This window comes from Culex pipiens, chromosome 2 (assembly GCF_016801865.2).
Source record: "Culex pipiens pallens isolate TS chromosome 2, TS_CPP_V2, whole genome shotgun sequence".
Classification (NCBI taxonomy): Eukaryota; Metazoa; Arthropoda; class Insecta; order Diptera; family Culicidae; genus Culex; species Culex pipiens.
The window spans coordinates 86387885-86402936 of record NC_068938.1 but is presented as its reverse complement, the minus strand read 5'-3'; the positions used below and the strand labels follow the sequence as shown (position 1 = coordinate 86402936).

At 45.5% G+C, this 15052-nt stretch overlaps 2 protein-coding genes across 2 annotated transcripts in view; one reads left to right on the top strand and one right to left on the bottom strand.

The window, feature by feature from the left end:
• The window catches only part of LOC120419785 (protein Gawky-like), a 42599-nt gene that overhangs the window by 23378 nt on the left and 4169 nt on the right, over window positions 1-15052 (bottom strand). The window contains exon 2 of the mRNA XM_039582618.2: window positions 9940-11223. The gene's annotated coding sequence lies outside the window, so the exon portion shown is untranslated. The remainder of the gene's footprint in view (window positions 1-9939; window positions 11224-15052) is intronic.
• LOC120419818 (uncharacterized) lies at window positions 703-5655 on the top strand. The gene has a single exon (XM_039582656.1). The coding sequence runs from the start codon at window positions 703-705 to the stop codon at window positions 5653-5655; it is 4953 nt and encodes a 1650-aa protein (XP_039438590.1).

Genomic DNA, 15052 nt, shown 5'->3' with positions numbered 1-15052 from the left:
CTAGGTTCGCTGTTGTTCCAGCGGTGTTCGGAATGACAACCCCCATACAGTTTGAGCAGTTTTTAGGGAAAAATCGCGTTTATGATGAAAAATCAAGCATTTTCAGAAAAGTGGTGTTGCGCTACTTGCGCATCCCTAGCACGAGAAACAGCAGCGGCGTTTTTTGGCACACCCTGTGCGAAGCGCGCGCGCGCGAGACCACACACACTAACACACGATCTCTGTAACGAAACACACGACAAACACGAATAAACCAACAGTCTCAAGTAGTTAACTTAGCAAACGGACGCGTTTTGTCTTTGCTCCCGAACTTTTCTACTTGACCGCGAAAACCGATTTTATACAGTCCACTCATCCGAAGGAACATTGGTCCTTACGGAACCGGATACGCGGGAAACCGGTGGAATCGTCGTGATTCCTTTTATCGCGAGAAAAAGTGCGAGTGAAACATCCGCGATCGGATGTTGGCGACGCGGAAGTGCGCGTTGCTGCCGAAGAACAAAGAGTAGCCTCCTCCGGGGAACGGCGGAAGCGACCCGGGAAGTGCGATCCCGACGGAATTGCCCGAAGGCGTTCCGAATTTGCGAAGAAACGGTGAAAAAGTGAACTTTTCCGGAAGATTCGGTCGGCTTTGGTTGGCGTGGGTTGGTTTTGCAAATGGCGGACGGGCAGCAAGAAAAAAGTGTGTGAGCGAGATGGACGATGTCCACGCCGTTCGGGAAAAGTAAGAGAACGCCAAGAACACCACCACTATCTCCGTCGCCGTCGCCGACACCAACACTACCAAAGACTCCGTCGACGCCGCGAGTGAAGTCTGTGGCCGAACAAAAGTCGGAAAAGAAGAAGAAAGAAGAAAAGAGGAAGATGGATGCGCAACTCAAGGCGCTAGTGAAGCAGAGAGAGGCAGTGCGTGGAAAGCTGTTTCGTGTGCGTGCGGCCTTGAGAGACAGCGAGGAGGAACCGAACCCGAACGTTCGAAACGTTCACTTCCTCCAGCTGCAGAAGCGGGCTTTGGAGAACATTTACGGCGAGTGCAACGAGGTGCAAAACAAGATCTACGCACTGCCGCTCTCTGAAGACCAAGACATAGTGCAAACCGAGAAGTACGTGGAGTTCGAGGGTGTCTTCAACGAAGTGTCGCTGAAGTTGAGCACGCTGATCGATGTCGTGCCGAAGGCGGAACCAGCTGCCCCAGCGCCCGGAGCGCCGGCCCAGCAGCCAGCCCAGCCCTACCTCCCACCGCTGCAAGTGCCGTTGCCCAAATTCGATGGGTCCTACGAGAAGTGGTACGCGTTCAAGGCGCTGTTCACCACTCTGATGAACCGCTATCGACAAGAAGAGCCTGCCCTGAAACTCTACCACCTGCGGGATTGCCTCGTAGAGAAAGCAGCTGGCATCATCGACGACGAGATGATCAACAACAACGATTACGACGCCGCCTGGGCGCTGCTCACGTTGCGCTACGAGGACAAGCGGATCGTTGTGGACAAGCTCGTGGACAAACTCTACGGTCTACCGAAGATCAGCCAGGAGGATGCTGCGGAGCTGCGGAAGGTGATCGACACCTGCACGAAGAACGTTGATGCCTTGAGGAACCAGGAACTACCGGTGGCTGGGCTCGGCGAGCAGATGCTGATCAACCTCATCGTGGGCAAGATGGAGAAGAAGCTGCAGGTGGCCTGGGAGGCCAAGCAGAAGAAGAACGTGCTCTCGACCTACGCTGCGTTGATGGCGTTCCTGGAAGAGCAGTGTCGAATCTCCGAGAAGATCGACACCAAAGTGAAACCAGCGAAGGAGAGTGCGAAGCCGAAGACGGCGGGAAGAAGCCACACGCTGAGTGAATCGAAAAACGAACAAAAGTGTCCAGTGTGCAAGGCCGCTCACGAACTGTGGAAGTGCGAAGCCTTTAAGAGCAAAAGTGTCAGTGGTCTGAACGGCAACAAAACCCGGATTAGCCGTCGACTGCGCGCGACCATCAGGTCTCGCCACGGAAACTTTGCTGCTGAACTGGACTTCCTGGTGACCCCACGAATCACTGGTGAGCTTCCGGTGAAATCCTTCGACGCCTCGGAGTGGCCCATCTCAAGCGAACTTGTGCTGGCCGACCCGGCGTTCAACAAACGAGGACGCGTCGATATGCTGATCGGCGCCGAATACTTTTGGAACCTGCTACTAGACGGCCGATACGAACTCGGCCCCGACCGACCTGTGCTGAGGAACACCAAGCTGGGTTGGATTGCCGGAGGTGTGATTGCGAGCGATGCGACGGTCGTTGCGCGCGCACTTTGCCAGACGTCTGAAGAAGAGCCGCTCATCGAGCTGCTGAAGAGCTTCTACAAGGTGGAGGCCTGCGACGAGATCCGCTCATCCCCGACGGCGGACGACGAGATGTGTCTGGAGCACTTCCAGCGCACACACGAACGAACTGAGGAAGGGCGCTACGTGGTACGTCACCCTTTCAACGAACGCAAGCGCGAGCTGGGAGACTCGCGTGAGATGGCGCTGCGGCGTTTTCTGGCTCTGGAGCGGAAACTGGACAAGCAGCCCGAACTGAAGGAGCAGTACTCGCAGTTCATCCGAGAGTACGAGCAACTCGGACACATGCGAGAGATCGAAGAAGCACCGAACGAGGACCCGGGATCGGCGTTCTACCTGCCGCACCACTGCGTGCTGAGGCCCACGAGTACGACCACCAAGCTGCGGGTCGTGTTCGACGGGTCGGCGAAGACGTCCACGGGCGTCTCGATCAACGACGTTCTGAGGATCGGCCCAACAATCCAGAACGACCTGACGGCGATCCTGCTCCGATTCAGAGGCTTCCAGTTCGTCTTCACGCTCGACATCCCGAAGATGTTCCGGCAAGTGCGCGTCCATCCGGAAGACACAAGGTACCAGCGAATCTTTTGGAGGTACGACCGGAACGATTTTCTCACCGTTCGAGAGCTGCTCACGGTGACGTACGGCCTGGGACCCTCGCCGTTCCAAGCAACCATGGCGCTGAAACAAGCTGCAGCAGATCACGAAGACGAGTTCCCGAGGGCCGCCGAGGTGGTCGACAAGGGAACGTACATGGACGACGTACTGACGGGTGCCGATACGCTTGCTGAGGCGTGCGAACTCCAACGGGAGATGACCGGGCTCCTAGCGAAAGCCTGCTTCGGCGCCCACAAGTGGTGCGCGAACCACTCCGACCTCTTGCGAGAGGTCCCTGAAGAGCTGCGTGGCAATTCGTTCGAGGTCACCGACGACAGCTCGAAGACGATCGTGAAAACGCTGGGCGTTACGTGGAACCCGTTTGAGGACTGGTTCTCGGTGTCAGTGCCCGACTTCGACGACCTGGAAGAAGTGACTCGGAGGAAGCTTCTGAGTCAGCTGGCCAAGATCTTCGACCCGCTGGGATTCTTTGGGCCAGTCATCACTTACGCGAAGCTGATCCTGCGAGAAGTTGGCGAGCTGCACATCGAGTGGGATGACCCGGTCCCAACAGACATCGGCGAGAAGTGGCGGAGCTTCCGCATCGAGTTGACCGCGCTGAGAGAGGTGCGACTGCCGAGATGGATCTCCTGGAAAGGCGCGCTCAAGCTAGAACTGCACGGGTACGCGGACGCATCTGATCTGGCCTACGGTGCGTGCATCTACGTGAAGGGCTTCTTCGCGAACGAGGAGACCGAGATGAGATTGATCTGCAGCAAGTCTCGAATCCTGCCCAAGAAACGGAAGCCCAAGGAGAAGGCCATCTCGACCCCCCGAGCTGAACTGCTGGCGGCACTGTTGCTCGCTAGAATGGTCGTGAAGTTCCTGAGCGCCACGGAACTCAAGTTCGAATCGGTGCACCTCTGGAGCGACTCGCAAATCGTCCTGGCTTGGCTCAAGAAACTCCCGCAGCTGCTGCAGACGTTCGTGTCGAATCGGGTAAGCGAAATCCAAAAACTGACGCAAAACTTCCACTGGCATTACGTTGCTACGCACGAAAACCCGGCCGACTTGATTTCGCGGGGAGTCACACCGAAGAAGCTGATCAAGTCCAAGAAGTGGTGGCAGGGCCGACCACGCACAACCGTAGCCGCGGCTGCGGACGAAATCGAGATTCCGGACGACCAGCTGCCGGAAATGCGAACTGGAGTGGTGCTGGCCATGACAGTTCCTGTCGAACGTTTCCCGATGTTTGACAAGTTGAGCAGTTTCACGGGGATCGTCAGAAGCATGGCTTACTTGGTGCGCTTAGCGAGGTTCGTCAAGTCGCGCAAAACAGAGGTGGTGAAGGGACGACTCACCGCCAAGGAGATGCGTACAGCGACACTCGTGATCGTACGGCTGGTTCAACGCGAAGCATTCCAGCCAGAAATCCTTGCACTGATGGACGGTGCGGACACAAACCATCGACTCAACGGGCTGAAGGCGTTCCTGGATCCCGACGACGGCCTTCTGCGAGTTGGTGGCCGGATCAAGCGGGCCTTCGTGCCGTACGATAGCCGTCACCAGATGCTGCTGCCGGCTAAGCACCCGATCACCGAAGCACTCGTCCGAGAACTGCACGTGGACAACCTGCACATCGGGCAACGAGGTCTGCTTGCGGTTGTACGACAACGATTCTGGCCGCTCAACGTGAAGAGTACGATCCGCCAAGTGATCCGGAAGTGCATCGTGTGCTTCAAAGCGAACCCGTTGAAGACGACACAGCTGATGGGTGACCTCCCGTCGTATCGTGTCCAGCCAGCTCCGGTCTTCTCGAACACCGGTGTGGACTACGCCGGGCCATTCTGGATCAAGACGTCATCGGCCACGCGTAAGCCCCAGATCACGAAAGCTTACGTGTGCTTGTTCGTGTGTTTGCAGACCCGGGCCATTCACTTGGAGCTGGTCTCGGACCTGACGACGGACGCCTTCCTAGCGAGCTTGCGACGATTCGCCAGCCGACGCGGGTGCCCGAAAACGATGCACTCCGACAACGGGACCAACTTTGTCGGGGCCAAAACGGAGTTGCACGAACTTTGGCAGATGTTCCAGAACGAGTGCGCCACGAAGAAGATCACCAGCTACTGCGTCGAGAAGGGAATCGAGTGGTCTTTTATCCCGCCGCGGAGTCCACACTTCGGCGGCATCTGGGAGGCCGGCGTGAAGCAGGTCAAGCACCACCTGAAGCGGATTGTCGGCGAGCGAAAGTTGTCCTACGAGGAACTCTACACCACGCTGACCCAGATAGAAGCTGTTTTGAACTCGCGGCCCCTGGTGCCGAGCTCGGACGACCCGTCGGACTATACCGCGATCACGCCAGCACACTTCTTGATCGGACGTGAGATGCAGGCCGTGCCAGAACCAGACTACTCGCACCTCAAGGAGAACCGACTGTCGCGATGGCAGCTGGTGCAGACCATGCTGCAGCACTTCTGGAGGCGGTGGACAGCTGAATACCTGCCGGAGCTGCAAAACCGATCGAAGTGGCTGAAGACGAAGGTCATCAAGGAGGGTTCGCTCGTGCTGCTCGTGGACCAGAACGCGCCACCTCTGCAGTGGCCTCTTGGACGAATCGTGACCGCGCACCCCGGAGAGGACGGCGTGACTCGCGTCGTTACGGTGCGCATGGCGAACGGAGCGGAGTTCAAGCGCGCGGTGACCGAGGTGTGCTTGCTGCCGTTGGACGAGGACGAGGATTGAAATACGATTTCAACGCGGGGGAGGATGTTGCGCTACTTGCGCATCCCTAGCACGAGAAACAGCAGCGGCGTTTTTTGGCACACCCTGTGCGAAGCGCGCGCGCGCGAGACCACACACACTAACACACGATCTCTGTAACGAAACACACGACAAACACGAATAAACCAACAGTCTCAAGTAGTTAACTTAGCAAACGGACGCGTTTTGTCTTTGCTCCCGAACTTTTCTACTTGACCGCGAAAACCGATTTTATACAGTCCACTCATCCGAAGGAACAAGTGGGGTATTGCAAAGTGTGGCAATTTCGCTAACGATCATAATGCGTGGTGATTTGTAGTGATTAATTGTGACTGGAATTTTATTAAAACGATTTTTCTAAAAAGATGATCGATATTTTGGATAACTTGAGTTAAATGTTGCAAAAGTTAAAAGTAATGATGAAATGTTATGTAAAAGTGTTTAAACTTTACTTCTCTTCCCCTTTGACCAAAATATTGACCTTAAAAATGCATTTTGGTGATTTTTTGGAATTTTTTGGAAAAAATCGAATAACTAGCAATTTTTTGAGAAAATTATTGTTATTATGCTGTAATATGACTCTAATAGTTTGTTCTATCAATAATACACACATAAGGAGCATTATCAATCAAATAAATCATATTTAAATCAATTTTTCAAAAGATCTTTTGGTAAATTTGAGGAAAAAACACGAAAAATTAACTCAGCCCCTATGATTTTTACATCATTCGATTCGTTTATGCGATTGCCACACTTTACAATGACTTTCATCGACGTTAAAAAATATTTAAAGGAAATAAAAATCAAAAACTGCAAAAAAAATAATATTTCCAAGCACGCTGTCATTCCGAACATCGTTGCGTAGTGCTTCTACTCGCCACCAGGATGCGTGCACGTTTCTGTCGAATCTCTCAATTGGTGTGTAGGGTTTTGGCCATGTTTATGAGTAAGACTTGATTTTTCAGTCCCGAAAATATTTTTACCGGAATGCTCGTCCAATTTAACTCCAACATTACTGATAACAGGATATTTTTCCATTGTAGCTAGTTGGATGGTAGTAACCTGGATAGTAAATTCAGAGAGTATCCCCTTTGGTAGATTAGCTTACATCAATTTATAATTGACTTTAAATTGAAATGCTGTCAAACAACGAGCTCTCGGTATTATTTTTTTTCGAAACTGAAAAAAACACCAAAAAATGTCTAAAACCCCTTTTTATTCAACATTTCTATTTTTAAAGCCGCTGTTTCTTCACAAGGGTTGTACTTAAGACATTGTTCAACATGGAGATTTATTGTATTTTATCTGTATCTGTTTTTGCCCGCCCGTGTGGATCAATTGGACCGCGCACTGGACTCACAATCCAGAGGTTGCTGGTTCGAATACCGTGGCGGGCGGCGCTCTAAAAAATCTAAGTGTAAATATGGGTATCCGGCGTCGCTCCGTCGGCGACGAAGTCTAAAGTACACTTCGTTTCGTTTATCTGTATCATGTCAAATTCGTAGCCATAAAAGAGATTTTCACATTTTTAGCAGCAGATTTAAGCATATAGAAGCAACTGTTGAAATTTGTTTAATGATATATATAGATATTTTTTTGAATCTGTAAAAAAAAAACAGCGAACGGTTCCAGCGGACAACCCAACGATCCCTCCTGGATGGGGGTGGTCGTTTGCAAACGTGGTCGCTGCCGGTAGCGGCGATGGGGCCCAGCAAGGAGTCACCGGGGAAAATCTCTTTACCCTGCCGGAGTTTTTTGCTAACGCGGGGGAGATGTTGACGCGGTTTCGGAGCTGCTGTAGCAAGACGGAGCAATTTCTGGCCCTCGGAGAGCTGATGATTAAGGGGTTACATACATGTAGAAAATCATAAAATTTCATATTACAGACATATCCCGTGTGCATGACGAAGCCCGATTTTGAAATTTTGTTTTTAAAAAAATACAAAAATCAAAAACGTCAGTTTTTTTTTATATGAAAAACACAACAATATTTTTAGCCTTTTTTTTAAATGAGTTTTTTTTTAAATTGGCCTTCGTCATACACACAGGACCGGAGTCTTCAACACAATTTTGAGCCGATTTGGTCAAGGCAGTGTTATGACATCGTAGCACCCGTTTTTTGAAACTGCAAATAGCTATATCTCGGCATTGATAAAACCAAATGTCTCCAATCTGTTTTGATGATAGATGATAATGTATTTTTTAATTCCCTAAAAACAGATTTCAAATAAAATTAAATCTCTGATTTTTTTTTTCGATTTACATGTATGTATCCCTTAAGCACATCTACAATGGATAAAAAACCTGTGATATGATATAGATATAAGCTTTCTCTACTTCTATCCTCTATCCTTTGCAATTTTTGTAAGTTTTTTTTGTTTTTCTTGCTTTTGCAAGAAATATTTTAAAAAAGTGTCCACGTGGTTTATGGACGGTTCTCTTCCAGACTAAAGTTAGAAATCGATTTTAAGCATAACTTTTGAAAACATCATGTTGAGGAGCGGTCGTGGCTGACTGGTTACGGTGTTCGCTTTGTAAGCGAATGGTCCTGGGTTCGATTCCCATCTGCTCCCAACGAGAAAGTATAGGATATATAAATCTTGAAATTCTGAACATGAACGAAAAATCAAAGTCGCTCGAGTCGGGGTTCGATCCCCCGTCCTTTGAATTGGTAAGCAAAAATGCTAACCACTAGGCCATCGCGACTTGGTGAGCTAAAATTGGAATTAGGAATACTGTTACCACCATCAACTATATACGCGCTGGGTCCTTGTCCATTTGACAAGGGTTCGGAAGTTCTATTTTATCTGTATCTGTTTTTGCGGGGCGGGTATCGAAAATGTACTGAATTTGACATACCCTTTTAAAAGGGTGACGCCGGGTGAACTTTAAAAAAGGATAGAAAGTATCCTTTTAAAGGATTGAAAGTACCCTTTTGAGGGATACTTCTGACTTTGAGTGTAGGAATTCAAATTGAGTACACTGCCCCTGATCGCATAAATGTCCCATATGCATTTTCATCAATTTCGAGTTTTTGATGCAGTTTGGTTCAAAATCGTGTGCTCTTTCAAAAGAGCCTATAACATCCAGTACTTTGTTCTAGAAATCAGGAGGAAATCCTGTTTTTTCGTGAAAACTTTACACGTAGCCTTATGAATGGGACAAACTTCAAATGCGTTTTTCTCAGCTTGCTGTTTTTGCATATGGGACATTTATGCGAACATGGGCAGTACAGTACTTGTTCGGTAACTGGGCTGAGAACGTAGCCCAGTCACCGATGCATAATATTTACTTGATGAAACATAAAAATAAATGTTACTCAAATATATGTATTGCCTATTGCGAGATAAAATCATGCTTCTCCTTCGCTGTGAGTGACAGGAGATTATTGCCGCCTTACTACCGCAGTGTAAAAATCAGCAAGTTGAACTGAAATTTGCGTTTATTTGGCTGTCAACTTGGTTTGTTTTGAATATTTTCCCAAAAAGTCAGCTGAAAACTCAAGGCAACCTTGAACAACAGCCAAAAATTTGTTCTGCGGTTGTCATGCGGCTGTCATGCGACTATTATCTTGCGGTCGTATTACCGCGCGTGAACTCTAATTATTGACGCCCGCAGTACAATGCTTACTTTTAATATTTTTTTAAATTGTGACTTGAAAGTAAATTGAAGTTAGAGGTCGTTAGCTCAATCCAGGTGTAGGAGTCGTCTCCCTGAGTCCTGCCTCGGTTGAGTCACTGGTAGGCAGTTGGACTTACAATCCAAAGGTCGTCAGTTCGAATCCCGGGGTGGATGGAAACTTAGGTGTAAAAAGAGGTTTGCAATTGCCTCAACAATCAAGCCTTCGAACACTTAGTTTCGAGTAGAAACAGTAGCATGGCTAGGCCCGGACAGAAGGGGGGGCACAAACATGTTTTTTTTTATTACGGTGTTTGTGTATGACCCCTCGGACAAATCCAGAACAAATTTTGATCGAAGGAGGGGCCCGTGTACAATGTTCGAAAACGGTACGATTTCAATTTCGCCATTTTGCCATTTAAAATTCTACCGCGAGCGTTCAATTAAATCGGCCACCAAAAATAAATAAATATAATAACCAGACAGTCCAAACATGACCACATCTGAAAAAATCAACCATTGACAAAACGTCGCAACAAATTTGTGCACACACAACCCAATAATCATCCCGCCCGTCCCAAGTACGTCCTATACGCGACGATTTTTTTTTTATTTAGTTTTCAGTTTTCCATCAACGTTTGCACTCACCGGTGTTGTAGTTGTGAGTGTCAGCGTGCGTGGTGTGTTTTTGTTCTTCTCTGCTTTATTTGTTGTTGTTGTTGTTGTAATGTGCGCATCGACTCAAATCCGGAACTTTTTCCCGAGCACCACCCACTACCACCACTTTCAGCGGTTGCACTTCCTGCGATTCACGATCACGACGACACCACCCCACTTGTTATTGTGGTGACGTTGTTGATGTTGTTGTTGGGGCTCTTTTATCAGTGCGCGATGATCGTGTGTATGTGCGATACGATACAGGGGGAGCACCTTTTCTGTTGTTCTTCTTCTGTCGCTCTCTTCTTGATTGCTTCACTCTCGCGCGGTGTTCACTCAATTATGCAACGACGACGACGTTCACGAGCAAGTGTGTTAGTGTGTGCCTGTTTGTTTGCTTGTGGACACAGGTGCGCGGACGTGTGTGTGTGTGTGCTCTGATAGGAAAATAACCACTGAGCGCTGTTCAACTTCTAATCCTCTTTGTTTTGTGTTTACACTTTTCAATTTCGCACACACCACAATCTTCCGCACTGTTTTGGCAAGATCTCCGATAAGACGACGATCGTCGAGTACTTGTGGCTTCTTCCTTGTTCCGAGCCTGGGTTCACTTGCGTCACACGCTCACTGTCTCAGCCCACGGTGTGCCGCCGCGGTCCTCGCGTGTGGTTGTGTACTTTCCGTTCCGTTCTTATTGCCCAACTCGATGTAATGGTTTTAGTTGCAGTTGATGAACACCTCGCCGAAAAAAAAGGCAACAACAAAACGGAAAATGTGTGACGTCGAAGGCTCCACTTTTTTTTTTGGGTTCTTATTGCAGCAGAGCCGATAGTTTGTGCCCTCACACTCTGCGATTCTCCGCTCGTACTCGGCTTGAAATCCACCTTTTTTTTCCTCCTCACTCGCTCACTTTTTTTTTCCTTGCCTCAAATACTAATAAAAATCACATATTAAAATTTCTATTTTAGGGACACATCAGAGAGACAGTGCCACCAGCGCCGTCGTCGTGAAATCAAGAAGCAACTCAAACACAGAAGGAGCGAAAAAAAAAATACGCGAATCGCCACTTTTTCCCTGACACAGCAGCGGCAGCAGCAATCTAATTGATACTACACACTCCGAGCTCTGGCTGGCTGGCTGGCTGACTGCGAGTGTGTTTGTGACTGGCTGGCTGGCTGTTGGTGTGACCACCCCGGGGACACACACAGAGCAGAAGGTCTCCTCCGGCAGCAAGAAGGGGCTCACGAATGTCGAGTCGTCGTCGGGAGAGCGGCGCTGTAAAGGAAAACAAAATAAAAAGAAAAGAAAAACAGTGTGAATTAAAAATTTGTTGTTTGATTTTGCACAGCTCTGATAGATAACGCGAGGCGAGAGATTGCCGCTGCCCGGTATATGGCCAACGGCGGCTGATGGTGGCGATTATTTGATTTGAAACGGTGCTGAAGCATTCGCGGAAGGGTCTGTGAAATGAACTAACTTGCGCCATTTGATTTAGTTCGGAACAAAGTTATAACGGGCTAATTGATATTCTGCATTACAACGTCCACTGATTCCATGGACCAGACGTGTTGTTACAGTTTCTCGTTAATTCTGGTTATCTATTAACATTTCGCAATCATTACTGAACATTTGTGTAATCAGAGAGATAAAGGGAGGTGAGGGAAGCCGAAACGAGGAAAGATACACCCATCGCTTGTACGGCCAGCATTTTTTTAAGTTGTGCCTTTTTTCACAATTTTATTAGCAATTTGTTTTTTTATTTGGATTAATCTTTGTCCATCAATTCCTTATGTCCAAATAGGTTACTACGTTCAAGTTTCCACACAAACTTGAGAGTCCATGTCATAAGAAGGAATTTTCTAATCGTATTTTTTTATCATCGCCAAAGGTGTAGGTCATAGTTTGGACTTTGCAGAAAAAAATAGTACCGTAAAACGGGGTGACTTTGATAGCCGGGGTGACTTTGATAGGTTTGAGATTTTTCCGCAAAATGAAGAGTACAACTAAGATACGTACGGAATTGTTTAGAATCATACTGACCGTGGTAGAAAAGTGTTCAAAGTACCTCAAAAAGAACTTTTCATAAAATTTTGAAAACTTTAAAAAGTTAGTTCACTATAGTTAAGAAAATGTCGATGAAAGTCATTATTTTTAACTTCTCAAAGTGTCATGATTTTTTCAATGAACACGCTTTTGAATCGGAAAACGGAATGCATTTTCGGATTCTTTGGACAAATTTCTACTAGGAGAAGGTTAAATAAGTTTGTAAATAATAAATAATATGTGTTGTTGAAACACAATTTAAAAAAATCTCCAAATTTATAGGCAATTTTAGTTGAACAAATTTCATGTAAAATGTGAAAATTTGTTATTTGTGCTTTGAATTCAGTTTTAAATGCAATATAAATCGATAGTTTCATAAACAAAACTAGTTTTAACAAATTTCAGGCAAAATTCCAACATTTTAACAATTTCACCTAAAGTTTGTTTGTATTTTGTTAAAAAGCTTATAAACTTAGTTAACTAAATACAAACATTGTTTTTTTTCTTAAAAACTTTATCAGCTACTTAAGTAATGGTACATTTAACGAACAAATAAAGTTTGAACATCCAAAATATGATTTCAACAAGAAACACTATGACTATCAAAGTCACCCCGGAATTTAATTTAAGAATTTTTAACGTAACTATTTTTCTAAACACTATTGAAAAAACTTTTTTTCCAAAAAAGTGCATGGACTTTGTGTGGCCTACCCCAGTACATGTTTTAAAAATAATAATCTTGAGAAAAACCATAACTGTTGGAAAATATTCCAAAAACAAATTGAAATCCTATCAATGTCACCCCGGTTTACGGTACACACACGCCCGATTTTTGACATCACTTTTTTTAATTTAACCTCGATTTTGATTGATTTCACCCCTTACGATTTTTTCCCATTTTTGATGATTGTTGAACAAAAGTTTAGGAAAAACCCCTAAATCTTTATTTTTTTCAAACCAATTTTGATGTTAATTGAATTTGCTATTGAAACGCAGTCAGAGTGAAAAAAATCCGATGAATACTTTCTAGAAGATTGAAGTTTCATTCTCATGACTTTCACAAATCGGTAAACAACGCAAATTAAATAAGTCGCTTATAAATATAATAAAATAACATGACTAGCAAAGCCTGTAAACCTGTATAAAAATTGAAATTACGAGCCATGGTTTCAACATTTTAATGAAAAAAAAGTGTTTTAAAATGCATTATACACCTATCCAGTTGTTCTGCCATCATTAGTTTCCAAAATATCTAAGTATTGACGAAATTATTTTTGGAATTTCACAAAAATTCAAAACATTTTTAAACAAGCCCAAACATGCTAAATATGATTATATGAGGGGGCGACATAAACCTTGAAAAATATTTGCAACGGCCTTAGTAAAATATTCGCAATTCGCAATTTTCAGTGTAAGAACGGGCCTTGACCGATCTTATGCACCAGGTTCCCGACGAACACGCACTGCCCTTACACCTACATCTCACCCTTGCTCTGAGTCAGTACGAGCAGCACGCTAGAACACGCTTTGAGTGTTCGTGCCAGGCATGCACACCTTCTTTTCCGGTTACGCATTTTAACTCGGCCGGGGGTGGTACATTACGTAGGGTTTGATGTAAGTATAAGCGCCTAACCATTCAAAGTGTGCCTATCAATTTTCATTAAAGCAAAAACTGTTTTATTTTTAGTTTGAATTCAAAAACTAGTTGTTATTTTACTGTGTATTGTTTTCTCCTAAAATATTCCCTAATGTTAAGTCGTGTTTATCTGTTGCTATTTCTTTTGTCGCGGTGTTTTGTTACAATTTTGGTCCTAAGCATGTTATAAAAGTTTACCAAAATTACAATAGTAATGTTTGTGTTAATCCTTTAATCATTCCATAAATTGAGTAAAGGCTCCAACCTTGCTTAAGAAAAAAGTGAAGTTTCAAAACAATGGACAGTGAAGGAAATATACTATGTAAAGAATCAAAAGTAAAAGAAATATAGTAATTTATGAAGTAGATAAAGAAATTAACAAAAGTTAATAAATAGAGGTAACAAACAAGCTTAGATTGTATTGAGGGCAATTTACAGGGAAGATGAGAAATTATTCAAATAGATAAATAAAGAAAAGGCACATGATAAACAAAATTGACATCGCTGCCAAATTAAGGGAAAGCAGACAGTTTGTTACAGCAGCATCAATTGGTAAAATAGAGTGGAAAAGCGTTGAGAAATAAGAGAATCAAATGAATAAAATCGAAATCAAATGGAGGATAGTAAACAGAAGCCGCGTTAGAAAATCAGTGAAACAAAATAAACAGAAGATAGGTGGTAGCTGAGAATGAAGAGAAGAGAAACCCCGTTGTGCGATGTTTCAGGTACATCCACAGCAGTTGACTCAACATACTGCGAATCAAAACAATACTGTCTACAATCACAAATTACTTCCCTTTCCCACATTGACGCGCCCCTTTCTTCTAGCCGTCTCTACTCTGACCCTCGCTGGTCAAAGGTTTACGAGTCGTTTCCACAGGCCACCAGCTAGGTTAAACCATGTCATCATGATGACTAAACCAAGCCAACGTGGAGGTAAGAAAATAGGACACTTGCAAGGAACCAGAGCCATGCTGTTTTGTCCAAACAGCACTACGGATGTAGTTGGGCTCTTTCCGGGATGTTCCTCGCCTAGGTGTGTCAACCGACGAGTATCATCAGTATCATGCACCCTTGGCCTGCTATTTGCAACGGCCTTAGTAAAATAATATTATTTTATCTAAAAATGAACGAAACGTTTCAAATACATTCTAATCTGGTGTATCTAAGTGATAACAGTTCAATTGTTAGCAAATTAAAAATTTTAAAATACATAAAAAAAACCGGATTTTTTAAAAACTTGTTCTATCAAAGTCTTAGTAAAGACCTGGAATAAGCTGATTATAAAAAAACCGACAGATTTTTAACGTTTTTGATGGGTTATAACGAGCATTTCCTGAGCTTGTTACACTTTCCTCTAATCCCCCTTTAGGTTGATTAGGGTGCGCCAAAATGGCAAAAGTTGAGCTGTTCCGGATAGGCGGG

Excerpts from the sequence above, each read along its gene's own strand:
- LOC120419818 (XM_039582656.1), top strand. The coding sequence starts at position 703 with ATGTCCACGCCGTTCGGGAAAAGTAAGAGAACGCCAAGAACACCACCA.